Source organism: Drosophila gunungcola, unplaced genomic scaffold (assembly GCF_025200985.1).
Source record: "Drosophila gunungcola strain Sukarami unplaced genomic scaffold, Dgunungcola_SK_2 000088F, whole genome shotgun sequence".
NCBI lineage: Eukaryota > Metazoa > Arthropoda > Insecta > Diptera > Drosophilidae > Drosophila > Drosophila gunungcola.
The window spans coordinates 268764-288110 of record NW_026453250.1 but is presented as its reverse complement, the minus strand read 5'-3'; the positions used below and the strand labels follow the sequence as shown (position 1 = coordinate 288110).

Genomic DNA, 19347 nt, shown 5'->3' with positions numbered 1-19347 from the left:
ATTTGCCTATTTTCATTTACCAACTTTATTTTTCCATTTTGTCCTTTATTATCAATGGGAATTATATAAGAGATCCACGCGGTTTTTCATATGGCCGATGGGTATGAAATTTATTCATTGCAAGAGGACCAAAAAATTAAAGAGATGCTAGCGCAAAAGCACAGCCCAAAAAAAAAAAGAAAACAAGAAAAAGCCGAGGAAAACAAACATTAAAAAATGAAGGGCAAAAGACAAAAATGCCAAGACAGTCGCCTAAATGGAAAATGGAAAATTACTTAAGCTATTCGAAGGCACACACCCCCTCCCCCATTTACTCATTCATTTTGCCCTGGGGCAACGACCATGCCCACTCATCCTACGCCCCCATTTTTCCACACTCAGCCATACAGGCCTTTGGGGGAATATGCTGTTTTTTGTTTTTTTCCCAGCTGAAAAGTACAATTAAGTTCATCTACCAAAGGCAACCACCCACGCTTCCCCCGATTTTGCGACGACATCGTTCTATTTGATCGACTTTTTTCGGTGTCATTGCTGTGTTGGCCCTGTAAAAACAAGTCCTGTAAACGAGGGCGGCCATAGCATAAGGGGGCGTGGCCAGGCTGTGGAAAATGACGCGAAAATGGCATCGATGCATAGCTTCAACTTTACCTTGCAATTTGCACGTCTCTGAAAAAGGGAGCCGACCTTTTACCTCTGGTTTATAGCTATTAACTTGACCTCTTAAGTTTTAAATATTCTTGAAAATATTAATCAAAGATAGACCTGAGAACCAGCAAAAAGTTCAAATGTTTTTCTCATCATCAATTACACACAGCTCAGAGGTAATGCTCAATTCATACCATTGGAGCCCGTTCTTTGTGGGCGAAACTACACAATATATTGGAAATTCATTTGGACATAGATGTCCCTGGCGAGAAAGAGACAGAGATAGTTGTGTGTGAGAGAGAGAGAAAGAGGCAGAGACGGAGCGAAGAAGGCGGAAGCCAAGGCATTTTAATGGCAGTTTTAGTTCCACTAATCGCTTTATGATGATGACTTGACTATGCAAAAGTGTGAGAGCGTGCAAGTGAGTGTACGTGTGTACACGGAAAAAAATTTAAGGGACACTAGTTAAGTGTAAAGATGTTTTCAGGTGCGTTGAACATTTTATTTGGGTAGTAAATACATTTGTTTTAAAAAAGTCCCAAATTAATTAATTATCAGGTGCGTTGAACATTTTATTTGGGTAGTAAATACATTTATTTTAAAAAAGGTCCCAATTAATTAAGCTATATATTTAACAAAGGTTTTTATTTATGAAATTATAAAGAATTCGCTTTTAATCCCAAAAATATATTTAATCACTATACATATTAATAAAAATTATATATAAAGTAACTTTAAATTTTACCTCTGCCATTTGCTTGTATGCCAAATTATTTACCCCGATGATGGGGTATTTTCTCGAAGTGCATTTGAAAGTGTGCACGTGTTGTTTGCAAGTGAGATTCGCATCTTCGTTGTCCTAGTTAAAGTTTTCCATCATCGTCTTCTCGCCTTTTCCTCGCTCACGTAGTAATGGATCAAAGATGGCGGCTAATGTCTGCGTGAAAAGGTGGGGGGCGGCGTGGAAAATCTGATGGGAAAACTAGATGGAAAATAGATCAGAGCGTGTGTCAAAGGAAAAGTCTGGCCGAGGGCATAATTAGTGAGCCACCAGGAAATCGATATGCAACACCTAAGTTAATTAAACGGACGCCATCTGCCCATTCGAGTGTCTTTAATTTGGGAAACGACCAGCAGTTGGCACGCTTAATCGCAGTGGAAATGAAGGCAAAGGCAGGAAAATCCCACTCAATTTCGAAGGGATTTTGGATTCATTAGCTATACAACTACTTCAAATGGTTATCAAAAAACTTTGTTTCGAAGAATCACAGAAACAAACTAAGCATTTCTTAAAAAACAAAATTAAATATTGTAAGAAATAGAATTCAAAAAGTGTTTCAGTTTCAAATTCACAACATCAAAACCAATCAAAAATGGTGACTAAAAATTGTTGTCAAAATCAAAATAGTTACGTTTTAAATACCGTTGATTGCATCTTAATATTTAAATTGTGTGTAAAAACAACTATATAATTCGCTGTGCAGAATAATAGAGCTAGAAGAAGGGAAAAGAAAATGACAGATGACTGACAGCCCGGCACAAAGTGGAGTGGAATTTCCCAGCGGACTTTTCCTTCGACTGGGAGTGAGCTTTTCCAGGGCTAATTAAAAGGACTCAGCGTGCCAGTGGGTTAACGAGTCGAGATGTCCGGGATTTGAGTTATTTCCACTGCGGTTTTGCGGCTGCATGTGATGGGCCTTTTCGATGGTTTTCCGTGGGATTTCCCAGGGATTTCCCTTCATTTTCCGTTTCAGACGGCGTTGATTGCATTTTGCATGTTCCCTCGACATTCGATTTCGCGTTGATTGGCAGCCAACAATCAATGGCAAGTTGATTATTCCGTTTGGATGTTCTCCGCTTTTCCGCATTTTCTGATCCTTTTTAATGCTCACCAATCCGCGTCAAAATAGCCGGAACTAATTTAATAATTCATTCAATTGTGCTCAAATGCATTGTGCTCGAATTATTGATGAGCTCAACAAATTAATCTAAAATAAATAAACTGCAGATGCAGCAATGTACATAAATTTAATTTGTAAATCCGAGTTGAGCCATTCCGGCAAATAAGCAGCAAAAAATGTTTATTTAAAAGATTTATGTCGCATTTAAAATAAATTGGCAAGAGCAGAAGTTTTAATTGCGTTTTGGTCAGTATTAAATGGTTTATTTACCAAGGGACTCCAAATTATAATTTTAAATTTGCGATTGTCACTCTCTTCTCCTAAGGGGTTGCTAGCGCTTTAAATAAATTATTATTGGGTTATTCAATTCCGAAATTTCTCTTTAATTTTCTTCATCTCTTCTGTCCGACTTCAAATGGCCCACTTAAATCGCATTAGGCATGTAGAACATGCTGCGACCAGAGAAATATGTCAATGAATGAGTTTTTTCGGTCTCTCGGCCACATTCAATTTCCTTCTTGGGAGACAACCCTCGACCCCTGACCCCTGAGCCCATTCTTTTTCTTTCGCTTATGTGGGTCAATGTGGCCATGACAAAAAAGAAGTGGAAAATAGCAAACGGCAAGCCGAAAATATTGAGAAAGTTCTCGGATTGGCAATGCGAAAAATAAAACCATTAAAAAGGCAGCATAAACATGACATAAACATGCGGAATGCCCTGTTATTAGTTGGTTTCTGAGATCATGGCCAACTTAAGGGGCGAAAAGCCCGAAAAGTGCCCATTTCTGCAATAATGTTTACGGCCCAAAAGTTGCGGGTTATTTACGAAATGGTTAGCATAGCTGAATCACGATTGAAGTGATTAGCAATGAAGAGTTTAATGTTTTTGTGGGGGAAGCCTGTCAATAAAATTTTAAATTTTAAAATCCAAAACCTCTTTCTCCATTCAATTTCGGTATTTTCTTTTGTTTAAAGCTTAAAAGTCATAATGTAATAAAGAAGTTCATAATTTATCAATCACACAGCCAATCAAAAGAAAAATACCCAATTTATTGGATTTAGCTTTCATTTCCCCATGCAGTTGAAATCAGACAAGGAACGCTTTTAGAATAACTAAAAGAATCATAACAGATTTGAATACTTAAGTTAGCTGGCAAACAAAAAAAATCATTTTGGCCTTTTAGCAAACCGAAATCGCTCATTCCAATGGTAGATTGTCCTTTTTGTTTGGATTATTCCCAATGCGGAAGCGTTTTGGGCCTTTAGTTGGCATATTTTTACCTTGCTGCGGACAATGCCAAAACTTTTTGGCCTATAAGATACCGTCGCCTTTCGGATAAACGAATCATTGGAACTGTTTAGTGCTAATAAACTTGTTAAAAGGGAAAAATTCAGAGGAAAAACTTTGTGCTGCAGCCAAAATAACCAAAAACTATGGAAAACTCTTTCTTCCCATTTACATTTTAGAAGATTTGTGTAGTTGGAATCTTACTTACATAAACTTGCGACGAGTACAAAGTAGTCAAAAGTAAATACAAATACTTGTTTGCAAGTTAACCGCCAAATACGATTAGTAAATGCGAATGCCTCTGGACCGTGCTAACTTTGCTTAACCACAATGTCAACATTTCAACAATACTTAAAGTTTTTATGTGTCAAGGCGTGTCCAAGCTCTCTCTTTAGCTAACATGATTATCTTTGGCAATATATTATTGCAACTGCAGCTTTTCTGGCTGCTTTTCCATAGATCAGTCTAGCTTCAAGCTCGACAGCGGCAACATACTAACTTACTATTTAAGCTGAACTTATTGAATTTGGTAAATACTTTTAATAAACGATTTTATTAATAGCCTCACTGATAAAAACGTATTAAATCCAAGTATTCAATTTGAATATTTTCCTCCTTGATCCATTGCAGTTTTTTAATATTTCGTTTGACTGCTTTAAAATATACTTGAACATCAAACATTTAGAAAATAATATATAACTAAACAGCCAATGTAAAATAAATGCATTTAAAACAAATAGATGGCTTTTTATAACTTATATTTACCACATTAAATCAAATGTTTCAATATTTAGTCATGCAATTATAAATAGGCATTTAATTAAAATTACGATTCTATATTTAATCTATAAAATGTGGAGTTCTTAGTGAGGAGTTTTAGTATTCCAAAACAGCTATAAAGCTTGTATTTCTTTTCAGGATGAATGCAACTTTTTGAGGGCTGACCAACTGACGCACACCATTAGCACCGCATAGATCCTGGACATGCCGGACCTTTCCAATTAGGGAAATCTGAGCTGGGAAATCCCCTCGAAAGAACACTTGCAATGGACAACAGCACGGACGTACTGTACCAGTACCGCCTCGCACCCTCCGCCAGTCCGGAAGTGGAAATGGGGCTTGGGGATACCCGACATTTCCCGGGTGGCAACCAGTCGCACCTGGGCATCCCCTCTCCCATTCCCGACCACGGAAATGAGAGTCTGGACTACGCCAACTACCAACAAATGGTCGGCGCTCAGTGCCGCACAGTGGACAACAACATCAGCTACTGGAACCTGACCTGCGACTCTCCCCTCGATTACGCAATGCCCCTCTACGGATACTGCATGCCCTTCCTGCTGATCATCACCATCATCTCCAACTCCCTGATCGTCCTCGTTCTGAGCAAGAAGAGCATGGCCACGCCCACCAACTTCGTGCTGATGGGTGAGTCTGACTAAATACCATGTCTAGAAAAATGTATGTTCTAGCTTGTATTTTAAATTTGCCAGGCAATTAAATAATGTTCTGAATTTATGCTGAAATTAAATTTGACTTGTAGGGGGTCTTTCTAAAGTGAATATTTTTATGTTTGGAACAAAAAACCCAATTTCAATGTACACAATTTTTAAAACTTAACGCTGCGTCAATAAAATAAAGTTGGTAATGCCTCTTTAAGAAAGTCATGAAAACCTAACTAAAAATTCCCAAACTGAATGCTGAATGCACTTCCTTATGCCCCGAAATGCATCCCCATATAGTCGTTTGCCGGAACTTGATGTTAACGTGCCACATGCAAGTCACTCGATTACCAAATTACTCGATTCAAGGACACCGACTTTGCGCCCCCATCTTGCCCTGACATTGGGGGATTGGGCCCAGTTTGATTTTCCCCATTCAGACGCCGCCTTTTATGATTATTATTTATTTTTATTCCATGTCATTTCGTGCCGCGGCCTCGGCACGTCGCCCCTTTTGGCGCTTAATGTGCCACAATGTTAAATCAGGCAGAAGTTTTGTGAGATTTCAAATAGCTGGCGATGTGCGTGCTCCCCGGAGCCCCTTCTATATCGCCCAGTATCCCATATATCCCCGACCCCGCTACCAAATGATCCCTCTGTGGCCGTCCCACATCGCGTAATGCTGAGATATTCTAATAGCGTGTGTAATGCTAATGGTTTACCAACTGGCGATGGGGAAAACAGAGCTGACTGCAGATCAGGCAAGGAATATGCAGGTTCCAAAGAAAAAAGGTTAGTTTGGCAAAGTCAAGTCTTTCCAAACAAGGAGAACCTAAAAAACTTTCACAACTAATTATTTTAATTTGTATATATTTATTTATATAAAAATTAAATTAAAATCATGAAGTGAGTTCTTTGGAACTTGGTCAAAAGGTAGCTACTTTTTCCCCCTGAAAACCAAGTAAATTGTATGCACTATGAAAAGTCTAAGAAACCAGGAGACTAATATTTCTTAAATATATATTTATTTATAAATATAAAGTATTGGTAGTAGTATTTTGATTTACCCTCGTTAAGTAAGTTCCCCAATACTATTTCCTTTGGCATATGGCTAAAAAATAGCTACTTTTGCACCCCTGAAAACCAAGTAATAGTCTGCGTGCGCGGAATTCGCCGCTGATTTATGGAAACTCTGCAACTGAAAATGAAACTGAGGCTGAGGCTGGAAGCCGGCTGTAAGTAAGTGTAAGTGTAAGTGGCTTACACGACGGCTGAACGTCGACAAAGTCCTCGTGAAAATGCCATCGAAACATTCGATCCGCCGCCAATAAAGGCAGTGATAAAAATTTTAAATTTTAAAATTATTCCTCTCGCGCGCCTGGGCTGTCAATGGGTTAAGGGCCTAACCGCCGCCGGAATCACGCCCCCAACCCACCCAACCCCCCTCGTGTCAGGCGCAGGCCAAGGCTAATCGCATTCGGTTCAAATGACAGCGGACCAAACGTGAAATGAACTCTGGCCCTGCAGCAGGGGCAACCGCAACAGAATTGGCTGAACATCCATAAGCCAAGTTTCGTGCACTGAAGAAAATTAATGCAAATTTGGGCATCAGCTTAGCTTAATTAAAGTACTATATATTCCTTACACAACAGTGCCAACGTGCAAGTACAAATAAATTCAGTATTAAAAGAACATGTCAATTTAACATGAATTAATAACATTGAAATCATATGTTTTATACTATACAAATTTATATTCCTAAAATATGGCTCCCTAGGTATGTGGTCGATTCATTTTAGGGATCGTTTTTCGCTCTGTAAGCATCCGAATGTGCAGACAGCGGTACAGCCACACAGGACTGTCCGTCCGATGAGTGCTTAAAGGTCAGGTCACCAGGCTGTGTCGTCAGTCAGTTAAATACATTCGCTCGGTTCAAATGTCACTGGGCCGAGGAAAAGGCAAAAAAAGGGACAGAAGTCGATTAGTTGATGGGATATGGACTAGATATTGGGCATGTTATGTTACCCACTTTAAGTATTTATTCAAAAATAGTTGTGAAGACAGTATTCATGATTTCGTTGAGCACATAAGTCAATAAATCACGTGTCCAAATTAATTTGAAATTTAACAAATAGGAAATCAGGCAACACAGTTCCTTGTTTGGATTGGCAAATGTTTGTCCACGATTGAACCCTGAACTCTAGCAGAATCAACACCCAATTCAGCCCATTTAGCATCGCAACCGTAAATAATTGATCAGCGAATCGATTATAAACCCTGAAATCAGATTACAGATGGGACCCAAATTTGTACAGACAGCCGGGCATCAACATTGCGACGCAGGCATCCGCAATGTCCAATCACACAATCAATTTGCATTGAAAATCACAATTGATTTGCATAAGCATTACCATAATTTCTAATTTAAACTTTCCCTGCTCTTTTTCTCTCTTTCTCTCCTTCCAGGAATGGCTATTTGCGATATGCTGACTGTTATATTTCCGGCACCGGGCCTCTGGTATATGTACACATTCGGCAATCATTATAAGCCCCTGCATCCGGTCTCCATGTGTCTGGCCTTCAGCATTTTCAATGAGGTAAGTCAACAAAGACTCCAGATATCCAGCCACCCACTGGTCGCCTCCCTTGTCCACTCCACGAAAACTTTTGCGGCTTGCGGAAATCATTTTTAAACTTACCGCAAAAAGTTTATAAATAAATTACTATATAGTGTACTACAGAATACATTTAAGAAGACAAATAATTTAAAAAACTTGAAGTACTACATTATTATCTGAAAGCACAGGCCATAAGTTTATATGGTTATACTATATTTTCAAAAAAAACATCTTTTATATATTCCAATTCCAATTATTTATTTATTTTGTGTTACACAATTTCAAAGATTTTTGAGTATTCTAAAGTTAGTAAACTTTTATCTAAAGGTGCCTTGTACATATAATAAAGAACATTGTTAGATGTTTCTTTTTTGTGTGTGTCTTCTTCTGCCTGTGTTTTCTTGCCACAAACTAATTGCCAAGGCTGGTCGGAAAGTGGGAAGAGCGAAAAACTGTTTGTTTTGGCTTCTGGCCACGTTTGCACCCCTCACTTTCCATTTGTGCCCCCATTTCGCCCACATTTTACCAAAAGACGCGCCGCTCATTGACCTAAATAAAATGCTCTGCTCGGCTGGAACTTTCTTCTATGCCCGTCTCTTTCTCGGACTCATTGCCCCTCTCTTTCCCTTTTGTCTCCGACTGATGTACGATGCTTTGTTTTGGATCCCGTCGCGTTATCGTTATCGTTATCGCATTTGCTGCCACGTTACATTTCCCCCATTTTCCGTGATTTTCCCTTTTGTGTGTGTCATTTCTGTCAGCATAATGAAAGAATGAAAAACGCTGCTAGTGCCACTTGCCATTTGCCACCTGCTGCCCGGGGAATCCGGGGAATCCGGGGAATCCCCCCACCCAACTACATCTACATCTACAGCTACAGCTATATCCACATCCACATCCACCCATTCATTCAGCCATTCACAACACTTATTCATTCGAGAGCGTTTTTCCACCATTACCATGCAAACTCAGGCTTTCCCGCTTTTCCGCTTCCCTCGCTTTTCCTGCCCTTTGCACGTTTGCCTTGATTAATCAACATTTTCAATTTATGGCACTCGAAGGGCGTGGAATGGGGGCCTGGGATTGGGATTGGGCCAGGGCTTGGGCTTGGGGGTGGCAAAGCAAAACTGTTTACTCACTTCAATGGAGTAGTGTCAAGCTGATAAAATGCCCACCCCCTTTGGCCATAAGCATAAGCATAAGCCGGCAGCAAACCCCAGGCAAAGCCAGAAGGCATAGTGGTTCACTGGAGGGTGTTAAGTGGAATTAACCCATTTTCATCTTAGAATCCCATGGGTAATTGCATTCTTTGTTTACATATTCAGATTAAAAAATTTTGCAAATTATTATTATTATACAAATAGGGTATTTTTGCCTGCTTACCTTTATATACATAATACAAAACCGATAATACAAAATAATACAAAACTTAATACATATGATCTAGTTGTTGTTAATTCCAATTCATCATTGGAATATATGAAAACAAACAGGTAGTTCAAAAGATTTTAAAAAACAATTTGTTATGCAACTTCTGAGTATTGAAACTTGGAAACATTGAAAGAAATTCAAAGAAATCCATTGCAATATTTAGCAAGTGACAGTATATGAAAAACTGTCTATCCCGGCGCCACAGAAATCATTTAGAAGGTGTCTGAAAGTATGCAAAAATATATTTTCAGTCCGAATTTCCGATGGATATTTCTGTGGCACATCCGCTTTTGTTTGGCAAGGACTATTCCCAAAGACTGTTACACACACAAATCGTTTTAAACCGCCTTCGTCCCACTGTTCTGGCTCATTGTAGCTACGTGCTGTTAGTGGACTCTCCGGGGATTTGTAGCAGCTAAATTCCATGCTGGGCTGGCTGTCTAGATGGATTCCAAGGAGCGGGGATGGAGATTGAGTGGGTGGGGTGGCAAGGTCCTTTGGCAGCGACTCTGACTATCTCTGCGTATGACTGCCATAAAATTCAACTCACATCCAGCGGAGCGGCACTCCTCGTTTCGGTAATAACCACCAGGCGGCCATTGCAGCCTCAAAGTTGAAGATTCACTTTCATTTCCCTGAATTTATATGCTCCGGCAGCACGTTCTCCCCCTTTCTCCGTTCCCCCCTCCGAATGGTGCGCATAATGGCCATGTTAATGCAAAAAGGGGGTAACCGTTTCATTGTAAAATATCCAGTTTCCAGTAGCCAGTGTTCAGTCGAGTTTATCTGGCCATCTCGGTGTAATTGCAGCCCAGTCAGACACATAAACCGGATTAGGCCACAGATTGTGCATTATATGGCCAAGTCGGATGTCAAACCCACAGATTCCATGGAGCTCAACCTGTCTACGGCAGAGCCGCACTCATTACGCTCCATAAATGGAGCAGACACCTGTCCAGGTGGAACTGTGAAAGGGCTACCCAAGTTGCCGGTTGCCAGTTGCCAGTTGTCAGTTGCCAGAATTCCAGATACCGCACTTCCCACTGCTGGCTTATGCAGTTAAATGCCACGAATCCGATTTGGTGATTTACTCAAATCTCACAGACGTATATCTTGCCCGCTTCTCCTACGCACCGATGGTCATTAAATTATTTGCTACTAGCATTATTAACCTAGACGAAATACAGGGACTTGATAAGTTATTTATTTAAAACACACTCCATTAAGTAGAAGCAAGGATATTAATACTTTTGTGTTCTGGGACATATCTTCTGATTTTACAAAATTAAGCATGGTAGCTAGAGAGGGTATTTTACATGGAGTTCAAACTATAACGTTTCAGTCCCAAAAATATTATTACTTACTTTTTGCTCCCCGAAAGTATGCAAGAAGCCAAACAACCGAGAAATTTAAACAATGATTTTGGCTGCTCATACTAATTCGCATGCCAAACCAGCACCAGCAACTCAAGCATATACAAATACTATACACTCGAATATTTTTGCTTACAGATTATGCCAGCCATGTGCCACACCATCTCCGTTTGGCTAACTCTCGCCCTCGCCGTGCAAAGGTAAGTATGCAATTAGGCCAATAAAAGTGAGCCCGCCCTTAGCAGGTTTCCCCAGTTGAGATGTAACTAAGAGAAAGTGACTGCCTGAATGACTGAGTGACTGACTCGCCGACTTGTCAATGGCGGCAATAAATCAGTTATTGTGTGGGTAGAAAAAAATGTCAATGCCTTGAGGGGGGCATAAAAACAACAAAAAACCAAGTGGGCCTACCTTGGAGCAGGCAACGCTGCGTATGAGCGTTGCGTATGAGTGATGCGAGTTGTTCTTTCGGCACACATCCAGACAATCAATCGATTGCCAGCTCACATTCCCCTTAACCACAGCGCATTGGTCTTTAAAGCCCAATTGTTTCAGCCACTAAACCCATAAATTGTAAGCACTAATGTGAACAATAAACTAATTTCGAATGGGTAACATAAATTTAACCCTGTCTTCATATGGAATATTCCCTTCAAGAGTTTGCCCCCTTAGAACAAAATTCTGGAGATGATGGGACTGGCCCAGAGCGCTTTGTTCTATTAACTCATGTGTGGGATCATAAATTTTATAGCTTTGCAAATAAATTTGCAAAGTGGAGTGGTGGCTGAAGAGCCTCGAAAAAATAGTCATAAATATTTTGGCCATTATGCGACTTTGGGCCGTTTTCAAGTGGCCGAAACCGAGGGGGTGGTTGGTAAACCAGCTACTGGCTGGTTTATGCACCACCAAATAGCTAAATAATATATATATGGAAAAATGAAAAATAAAAAGGAAAGGGGCAACTCTCTTTCTAAAATGCGTTGAAAATTGCCCGAGGACAAATAGCGCGATAAAAACATTCAGCGTTTATTGTTATTATTGTTGTTGCCGTGCCTGTTGTCAACTTATTGTATTTCAAGTGTTTTTATGGCCCTCTCAGATGGCCGGGGCAAAGTGGGGAAGTGGGGAAGTGGGTCGCATAATGCCCTCGAGTGCCTCGAATGAACTGAGTAAGTGACGCTCTCCATAAAAATTTCATATAACAAAAAATGTATGATATACATATATAGGTAGCCGTATATATGGGGCCTATTGGCATACTTTTGAAGCGGCCCATTGAAGGAACTATAAATATTTAATGTCTTCCTGATTAGCTGTGTGATTGAAATCACTTTAAGGGCAAACACTCATCAGTGATTAATAAGAGACCTGAGATACAAGAGGTCGGCTTTATCCGGAAACATCAAGTGGCTTAATTGTGTTGAACTTCTGAAAGGACAAGTTTAATTCCCTTGAAAACATTTTGTATCTGCAATATTTGCATGTTTGCTGAGCTATTAATTAAAATGATATTTATTTGCAAGTGGCTTGAAAACAGTTAATAAATTGAACGTTCCATTTACTTCAGCTTCAGGAATAGCCTGGCTTTCACTACTAGAAATAACTCTGGGATAAAAAAAATCTCCCACTGAAAGGGTAACTCCACTAAAAGGGATAAAAGGGGTACCCTTGACCTTCCTGTTATTTCATTCAAAATCTTTATCCTAAGCATAACACATCCATCTGTAGCAGATTCCAATAGACGATATCGTCGTTCAGTCCCTTTTAGAATATGTTGTACTTGATTGATTTATTGTGTCGTTTCATTTTCTTAGACGCGTTGAGGTTTAAGACGGTTGCCTTCTCAGGGCTTTTCCTCTTTCTGGGGCCATCCTTTTAGGACAAATTAACAAAATTGTTAAAATGACAAAGAAAATGAGTGGGGAGGGGGTGGGGCAAAACATAAGCCAGCTAAATGTTATTCATTTATTAATATCAGTTCCATTTAGGAGTAAACGCCTGGCAATCGTTTTTCGTCCGTCGTCCATCGTCCTGCGTTTTTGTTGGTATTTCTGTTGCTTTCAACTTTAATGAAATCCCCGCTTGACAAAGGTTCAATGAAAGATTGATTGAAAAGCGTTTTCAAGTGCCAGCGCAATGGGCGTGGCCATAATTATGCGCATAAATTAGGCCAGCACACCAAGGACGCCACCCAGCATCAAAGTTCGTTCGCTTTTCAAATTGAAATCCAACTATAAATCGGCAAACTTTTGCCCAAATCTTCACAGGAAACAAATTTATTCCCTGGCAGGGCGACCGACCCCTGACTAATTACTCAAATTATGAAATTACAAAGCGCCAACTTGATTAGCTTTTCAGATGGCCTTTGATTGCTTCTTCCTTGGCTCTGCAAGTTTTTCCTAGGGAACGGTGGTGGTGGGATGGTGGCTCAAATTAGGATTTGGCCAATTCGTTGTCACCACATTGCGATCATAAATTCTCACTTGGGAAATTGGTTTATCTTCCGTTGACGTTGCCCCGGCCATAAAAGTGTGTTAAGCAAATGCAGAGGGCTCGTTACCTGGTCTCAACGCCTCGACGGGAGCGAAGAAGAGACTTTCCCTTTTTCCCTTGAATGGAACACATTAATGCACAGTTAAGGCCCTTCAGATAAAGTCCATTGCTGTTTAATGGCCGTAGGTATTGTTCTTCGTTCGGTTTCATTTCATTCGCAAACCAAACTCTGATTGACGATTGCCGTAATTTAAAGAAGCCATTCTTATCAAACATTTCGAGCTTATTTCTTATTTTATTTTTTAGTTTTTTTGCAAGCTTAACTGGGCTATTGTTTTGTCATTAAGAATTCCTGATTAAGTTAAATGCTCAAAAAACGAGAGTCAAACTACAGTTAAAACAAAAATTTGTAATTATAGTTTGTTTTTATTTTTTTTAAGTTTATTGTAAAAACAGCAAAACAGATATAGCAAAAGTATTATTTTTTTGGCCTTTAAGACCCTACCTTTCCTTAAAGATGCCCTACTAATCCGGTCCTTGTTGATTCTTCTACAAGGTACATCTACGTGTGCCACGCCCCCATGGCCAGGACCTGGTGCACGATGCCGCGGGTGAGGCGGTGCACGGCGTACATCGCCCTGCTGGCCTTCCTGCACCAGCTGCCCCGCTTCTTCGACAGGACCTACATGCCGCTGGAGATCGAGTGGAATGGCGATGCGACGGAGGTATGCCATTTGGAGACGGCAGTCTGGGTGCACGAGTACATTGGGGTGGACCTGTACTACACCAGCTACTACCTGTTCCGCGTGCTGTTCGTCCACCTGCTGCCGTGCATCATCCTGGTGACCCTGAACATCCTGCTCTTCGCGGCCATGCGGCAGGCGCAGGAGCGGAGGAAGCTGCTCTTCCGCGAAAACCGGAAGAAGGAGTGCAAGAAGCTGCGGGAGACCAACTGCACCACCTTAATGTTGATTGTGGTGGTCTCCGTGTTTCTCCTCGCCGAAATACCCATTGCCGTGGTGACCGTGATGCACATCGTGAGCTCCCTGATCATCGAGTTCCTCGACTACGGCCTGGCCAACATCTGCATCATGCTGACCAACTTCTTCCTGGTGGTCAGCTACCCGATTAACTTCGGCATCTACTGCGGCATGTCGCGCCAATTCCGGGAGACCTTCAAGGAGATATTTCTCGGCCGGCTGATGGCCAAGAAGGACACCTCCACCAAGTACTCCATTGTCAATGGCGCTCGCACCTGCACCAACACCAACGAGACGGTCCTCTAGTAATTGGTGATGTTGGTGCCGCGGCGGGGCAGCAGCGACCATCGTCGCACCACCACCGCCACCAGTACAACCACAGCCACCACCAGATGTGGTGCGGTGGTCATCGGCGGTGGCGAGCCAACTGCGCAGCATCAGCATCAGACTCACATCCAGATTCAAATTCAGGGCCAAGGCCAGCAGCGAAGAATCAGCACCATGGACATCATCGCAGAGGAGCGGAATGTCTAGACTTGTAAGTTGGCCGCGCAAATCTTCGAAACTTTCAAACATCGATAGCTTGGGCCTAATGGAAATTTGTGCTTTAAAAATATTTATGTATATATTTTTTTCTGAGAATCCCAAGTTATTTAAAACTTTTAGGTTTATCATATTATTTTTTTCCCAATTTACTGTAGACAAATTTTAATTGTTTTCCTTTTAAATAAAAAATGCATTTGCACTATTTTTTCATGCATTTATTTTGAGGTTGAACATTTATGGTTTTTTTAAATATGAATGATTAGTTTTTCATATATGTTTAAAAGTCTAACGTTATTTAGAACCTTGCGGCTTAACATTACACAAATATTAAAAAAAAATTTTTTTTATTGTAATATAAATCGGATTTTTTACTCATTTTCTTATTAATTTGTTTAATTAATTTACAAATTTTTGGGTTTTTGAAAAATAATAGATTTTTTTTGCATATAGATTTGGGAGTCCTACGTGAATTTGAATCTTACCATTTATTTTTGTTCTAATTCAGACAAATTTAAATGGTTTTCTATTATAAAATAAAATACATTTTTACTAGTTTTTGGCAATTTATTTTACCCACTATCGATGTTTTATCAACGTTTTCTAAAACGTAAAGTGGCTTCTAGATCGGGTGTACTCGAAATTGATTAAGTACTTAGTTATCAGAAATCCCAATTATTCAGGTTACAAATTTAGAACAGAACCATTTTATGGTAAGATGATCTCAGCTCTTCCTTTTAAAAACAATGAAGTTTTTTTACATTTTCACAGAGAGAACTAAAACTTAATCAATTTCGTTACCCTCAAATAAGGTTTCAGGAGGGATAAAATAGATAAAAACAGATAGAAGCAGATAAAAACAATTAAATCTATTGCAAAGTCAATAATTGAGAAAAATAAAGCATTCAGTCTTAATGTTAGTTGGGTTTCTCATTGAACGATAGCTATATCTAATTCGAAAATTCAAAGAAATAGAAATCGTGGAAAATCATAATAAAACTTCATAATGATCCATATTGAAAACTATGTCTGTTCGAATTCCCCCCATAAGACACCGTTTTATCCACTTCAAATCCGTGTTGTTTGCTGTGCGTTGATGTCATGATCCCACTAAATGTTAAGCACCAAGCGTATACATGTTATTTTTTCGGCTAAGAATCCACAGAATCTACATAATAAGTCCAAGGAATGTGGGGGATTTCTAAGAAGTGATAGCTGAAGAAGCTGGAGGGGGAATGCGTATTTCAAAACAATAAAATAATTGTATGGTAAGAATAAATACAGGAAACTCACCAGTTAAAACTATTGGAATATAAAGTGAAACTGAATTAAATAATCAATAATAATGATGATTAATGTTAGCTTTTAAGGTATTTACGAAATTTGGAAACAAGGCTTAAGTAAAAACGTTTATTTTTGTGCAAACTTTTGTGCGCCCATTTGTAAAAAATTTTGTAACTTAATCACAGTTTTTAAGAGTAGGTAGCTGTAGGATTTCAAACTCGTTTAAATTCGTAAACCTTTTGAGCCCCAGAGTTTACCGATTTAAATGACAAAAATTTAATGAAAAAAAATGAATAATATAACAAATCATTCGTAACGAATTTCAACTTGATGTTGTAGGCTACGCATACATTTTTTTTCTAGTCTAAGAAACAGCATAAACATTTGGAATTCAATGTTGATATGTGTACAAGTGTTTAACAATTACAATTGCAGTTTCCAGTTTGAATGTTTTAAGTGTACACTAGCTAGTTGACTAAGCAAACTACAAGCAACCTAATACCACAACTTAAACTGAAACTGAACTATAATCTACATATAACATAACTTTAGCTGAAAGTTGTCTGTCTGAGTGGAATGTGTTAACTATTTATACATGTATTTGGTGACGACAGCTTTGGCTACCGTTTCATCTGATTACGGATTGATTTTGTACATATATTTCGACGGTGCATCCAATAATGAATAAATAAACTAATTAAATGTCACACAAATGCGTTTTGCCTCTTAGATTATTCTGAGCTGTTTCGAGTAAACATCCGTAAGTAAATTCAGGGGGTTCACATATATTAGGGACTATTTATTTTAAGCTAAAACAATCGACACTGCTGTCGCCTGCGATTCCTTGAAGTCGGACAGTCGAAGGCCTCTCGAAAGGGCTCGAAATTGGCCACTGCATCGTTGACCCTTTCCCTGTCGCTGCCATGGTCATCGCCGTCCTCCCTGGCTTCCTCATCGGAGCAGAAGAACTGGGCAAAGTTGAGGAAGAACTGCTGCTTCTGGTCCGCCGATCCCCGCAATGGATCCCTTTTGCGGTCCGTTTGGGCGGTGCCGAAGTAGGCGGAGTAGGCCAGTTCCAGGCCATTCGCGTCCGCGAACTTTTCGTCGCGTCTGCTGCCGAACTTCCGATTCAGGCAGCGCAGTTCGCGCTGGAACCGCCCATTCCTGTTCAGTTCCCTTCTAACCAGGTGGCTAGTCCGCCCTCGAGAGTTGAAGTTGACTCCATCCGGGTCGAAGCCATGGGTCAGTTCGTGGCCAAGGACGAAGCCCAGGCCACTGTAGGTGAGTATGTCCGCCTGGTTGGCCGAATAGAGCGGTGGCCCCAGCAGAGACAGGGGCACGAGCAGCCTGTTCTCCGCAGTCATGTAAAAGGGCGAAGCAAAGCTGCCAAATCGATGCACTTGGACGGGGTACAAACCGTTCCTGGAGGTCATCTCACGAGGAACTGGCTCGGCTATCATGGTCCATATGTTGAATGACACTAAGAGGAATAGATTGGGATTATAAAATCATAACATTAAAGAAAATGCCTGCTAAATTGCATGATTCAATCATAAAAAATTTGAATTAATGTGGAAAATATTAGATTAATGAGTCATTTTACTTAAAATTCATTTGGCTTTAATTTAATTTAAATTCTCAGTTATGAAAATCTATTCCGAAAATAATCAAATGAAATGCCACATTAAAATTTAATATTTCCATATTTAAAATACTTTACTATACTACTTTTATTTTACCATTATAGTCTTGGTCGTCCTGCAAGCTGGAGTGATTCAGGCCGGCCAGGAGATTGGTAAAGTAGTCGGTGGCGTTCATGTAAACATCCTCGTAATGCCTATCGATGCGTCGCACCAGGGATTTCGTTGAACAGTTCCTGGGCAGGACACTCAATCGCAGCTCCATCCGCTCCAGTTTGTTGAGTAAATACTGCTGGGTGCGTTCCGAGAAATTGTTTCTGTTGGCCCGGAGTTTCTGGCCAAAGCGCTGCTTCAGCTCCTGGAAAACGTCCTGCAGAAGGGGCTCCTCATTGAGCCTGGGATGGTGTTTCTCCATCAACCAGACGGCGGGATGGCTCAGGATCTGTCTGGCCTGCTCGGCGCACTCGGAGCGTTCGATGCGCCATGATGTAGTGGGTCCTTCGACCAACTTTAGTCTCAGATAAATGTAGATGAGCAAGAACCGGTTGGTCGTTTCGGCCAGCGAGCGGGCCAACCACCTGAGGTAGCCGTACGTGGGCTTGAATTTCGGCCAGGGCAGCATCCAAAATGCTGGAGGCTGCCCCAACGAACCCGGCAGCTCGTCATCGTCATCCTCAACTCGATTGGTCATTATGGGCCATTCCAGATTGCTCAAAAGGTGCCAAGCGAGTTCCTTGTCGTGATAGACTTCACCGAACTGCCACAGGAGATCGAACTTCTGGCGACTCAGGGGCTCCCTGTTCGTCTCGTTTCGATTCCAATCCAGATCGGTGCGGGTCAGCAGCTGCGTCCAAATGTCGTACATATTGTGCCGCTCCATCTCGACCAGAACCTCGAGGCGAAAGGCGGCTGTGAGGCCCACGGTCAGCTCCTCATCCTCCACATTATCCAGCGCAATCAGCTTTTCCAGCACCCTCAGCACCTGATCCTTGGTCAGGGGTCGTCGACAGGAGGCGTAAAAGTCCCTTAGCAGCTGCAGAAAGCGGGGCTCGTCATCCTGTTTCCTAAAAAACCAACTCCATTCTCAATCATTTTAACATTTTTCGTGGCTGGACTAACCCCCTGTCCAGCAGCTCGGCCAACTCTTCCTGATAATCGTAGTCCAGCTGGCCCACAAAACTCCGGTAGGGATCGTTGGCATGAATGGCCGACCAGTTGCCGCAGGCGGTGGCATAGAAATCCCGGCAGGGATCAGCCATTACCAGAATTGGCAGCCAGCCCAAGGCAATGGCCACCCACCTCAGGCTGAAACGCATGGCGAGAGGCGTTGCACTAAACTAAACAAACTTAACACTTAAAAACAATCTTTTAATTAGCTCAGAGGCTTATCTCTGCCGATCGAAAGCTCATCTGGTGATTGTGGAAACTCGGGAAACCCATGAACATTTACACGTGAGTCTTATCAGGTAATTTAAATATTTATACCAAGGCAAAAATATATAATCAAACAACGGCAATCTTAAATAAAAAGTTTTTTTATTATTTTACTCTTATTTTGTAACATTTTGAATCGAGTGTTTATTCACAAAAATCTTAAAATTATCAATATTTAAAGCTGTAATTTTATTTAAACACACATCATTTTCATTTGACTCTTATCAGGTAATTACAAATAATATACTAAGGCGTAAACAAATATTCAAATAATA

At 40.6% G+C, this 19347-nt stretch overlaps 2 protein-coding genes across 5 annotated transcripts in view; one reads left to right on the top strand and one right to left on the bottom strand.

Moving 5' to 3' along the window:
* LOC128264990 (sex peptide receptor) overlaps positions 1-14904 on the top strand; it is a 44784-nt gene extending 29880 nt beyond the window's left edge. For 3 of the 4 annotated variants that reach the window (XM_053000738.1, XM_053000740.1, XM_053000739.1), the window contains exons 2-5: positions 4753-5262; positions 7743-7873; positions 10837-10898; positions 13748-14904. In XM_053000738.1, coding sequence (XP_052856698.1) covers positions 4881-5262; positions 7743-7873; positions 10837-10898; positions 13748-14477 — 1305 coding nt within the window. In that variant the 5' untranslated portion in view covers positions 4753-4880 and the 3' untranslated portion in view covers positions 14478-14904. Of the gene's footprint in view, positions 1-4252; positions 4364-4752; positions 5263-7742; positions 7874-10836; positions 10899-13747 lie in introns of those variants that run through there. The other variant, XM_053000737.1, reaches the window with a different exon arrangement.
* A 1400-nt stretch (positions 14905-16304) lies between these two features.
* On the bottom strand, positions 16305-18973 carry LOC128264995 (endothelin-converting enzyme homolog). The gene is made up of 3 exons (XM_053000749.1): positions 18758-18973; positions 17738-18702; positions 16305-17478 (listed from the first exon to the last, which is right to left on the bottom strand). The coding sequence occupies exons 1-3, from the start codon at positions 18952-18954 to the stop codon at positions 16808-16810; spliced, it is 1833 nt and encodes a 610-aa protein (XP_052856709.1). The 5' UTR covers positions 18955-18973; the 3' UTR covers positions 16305-16807.
* Positions 18974-19347: the final 374 nt, after the last annotated feature.

Excerpts from the sequence above, each read along its gene's own strand:
- LOC128264995 (XM_053000749.1), bottom strand. The coding sequence starts at position 18,954 with ATGCGTTTCAGCCTGAGGTGGGTGGCCATTGCCTTGGGCTGGCTGCCA. Across the intron at positions 18,703-18,757 it reads GCCGAGCTGCTGGACAGGGG|GAAACAGGATGACGAGCCCC; the intron begins GTTAGTCCAGCC and ends TTGGTTTTTTAG. Across the intron at positions 17,479-17,737 it reads GGACGACCAAGACTATAATG|TGTCATTCAACATATGGACC; the intron begins GTAAAATAAAAG and ends TATTCCTCTTAG.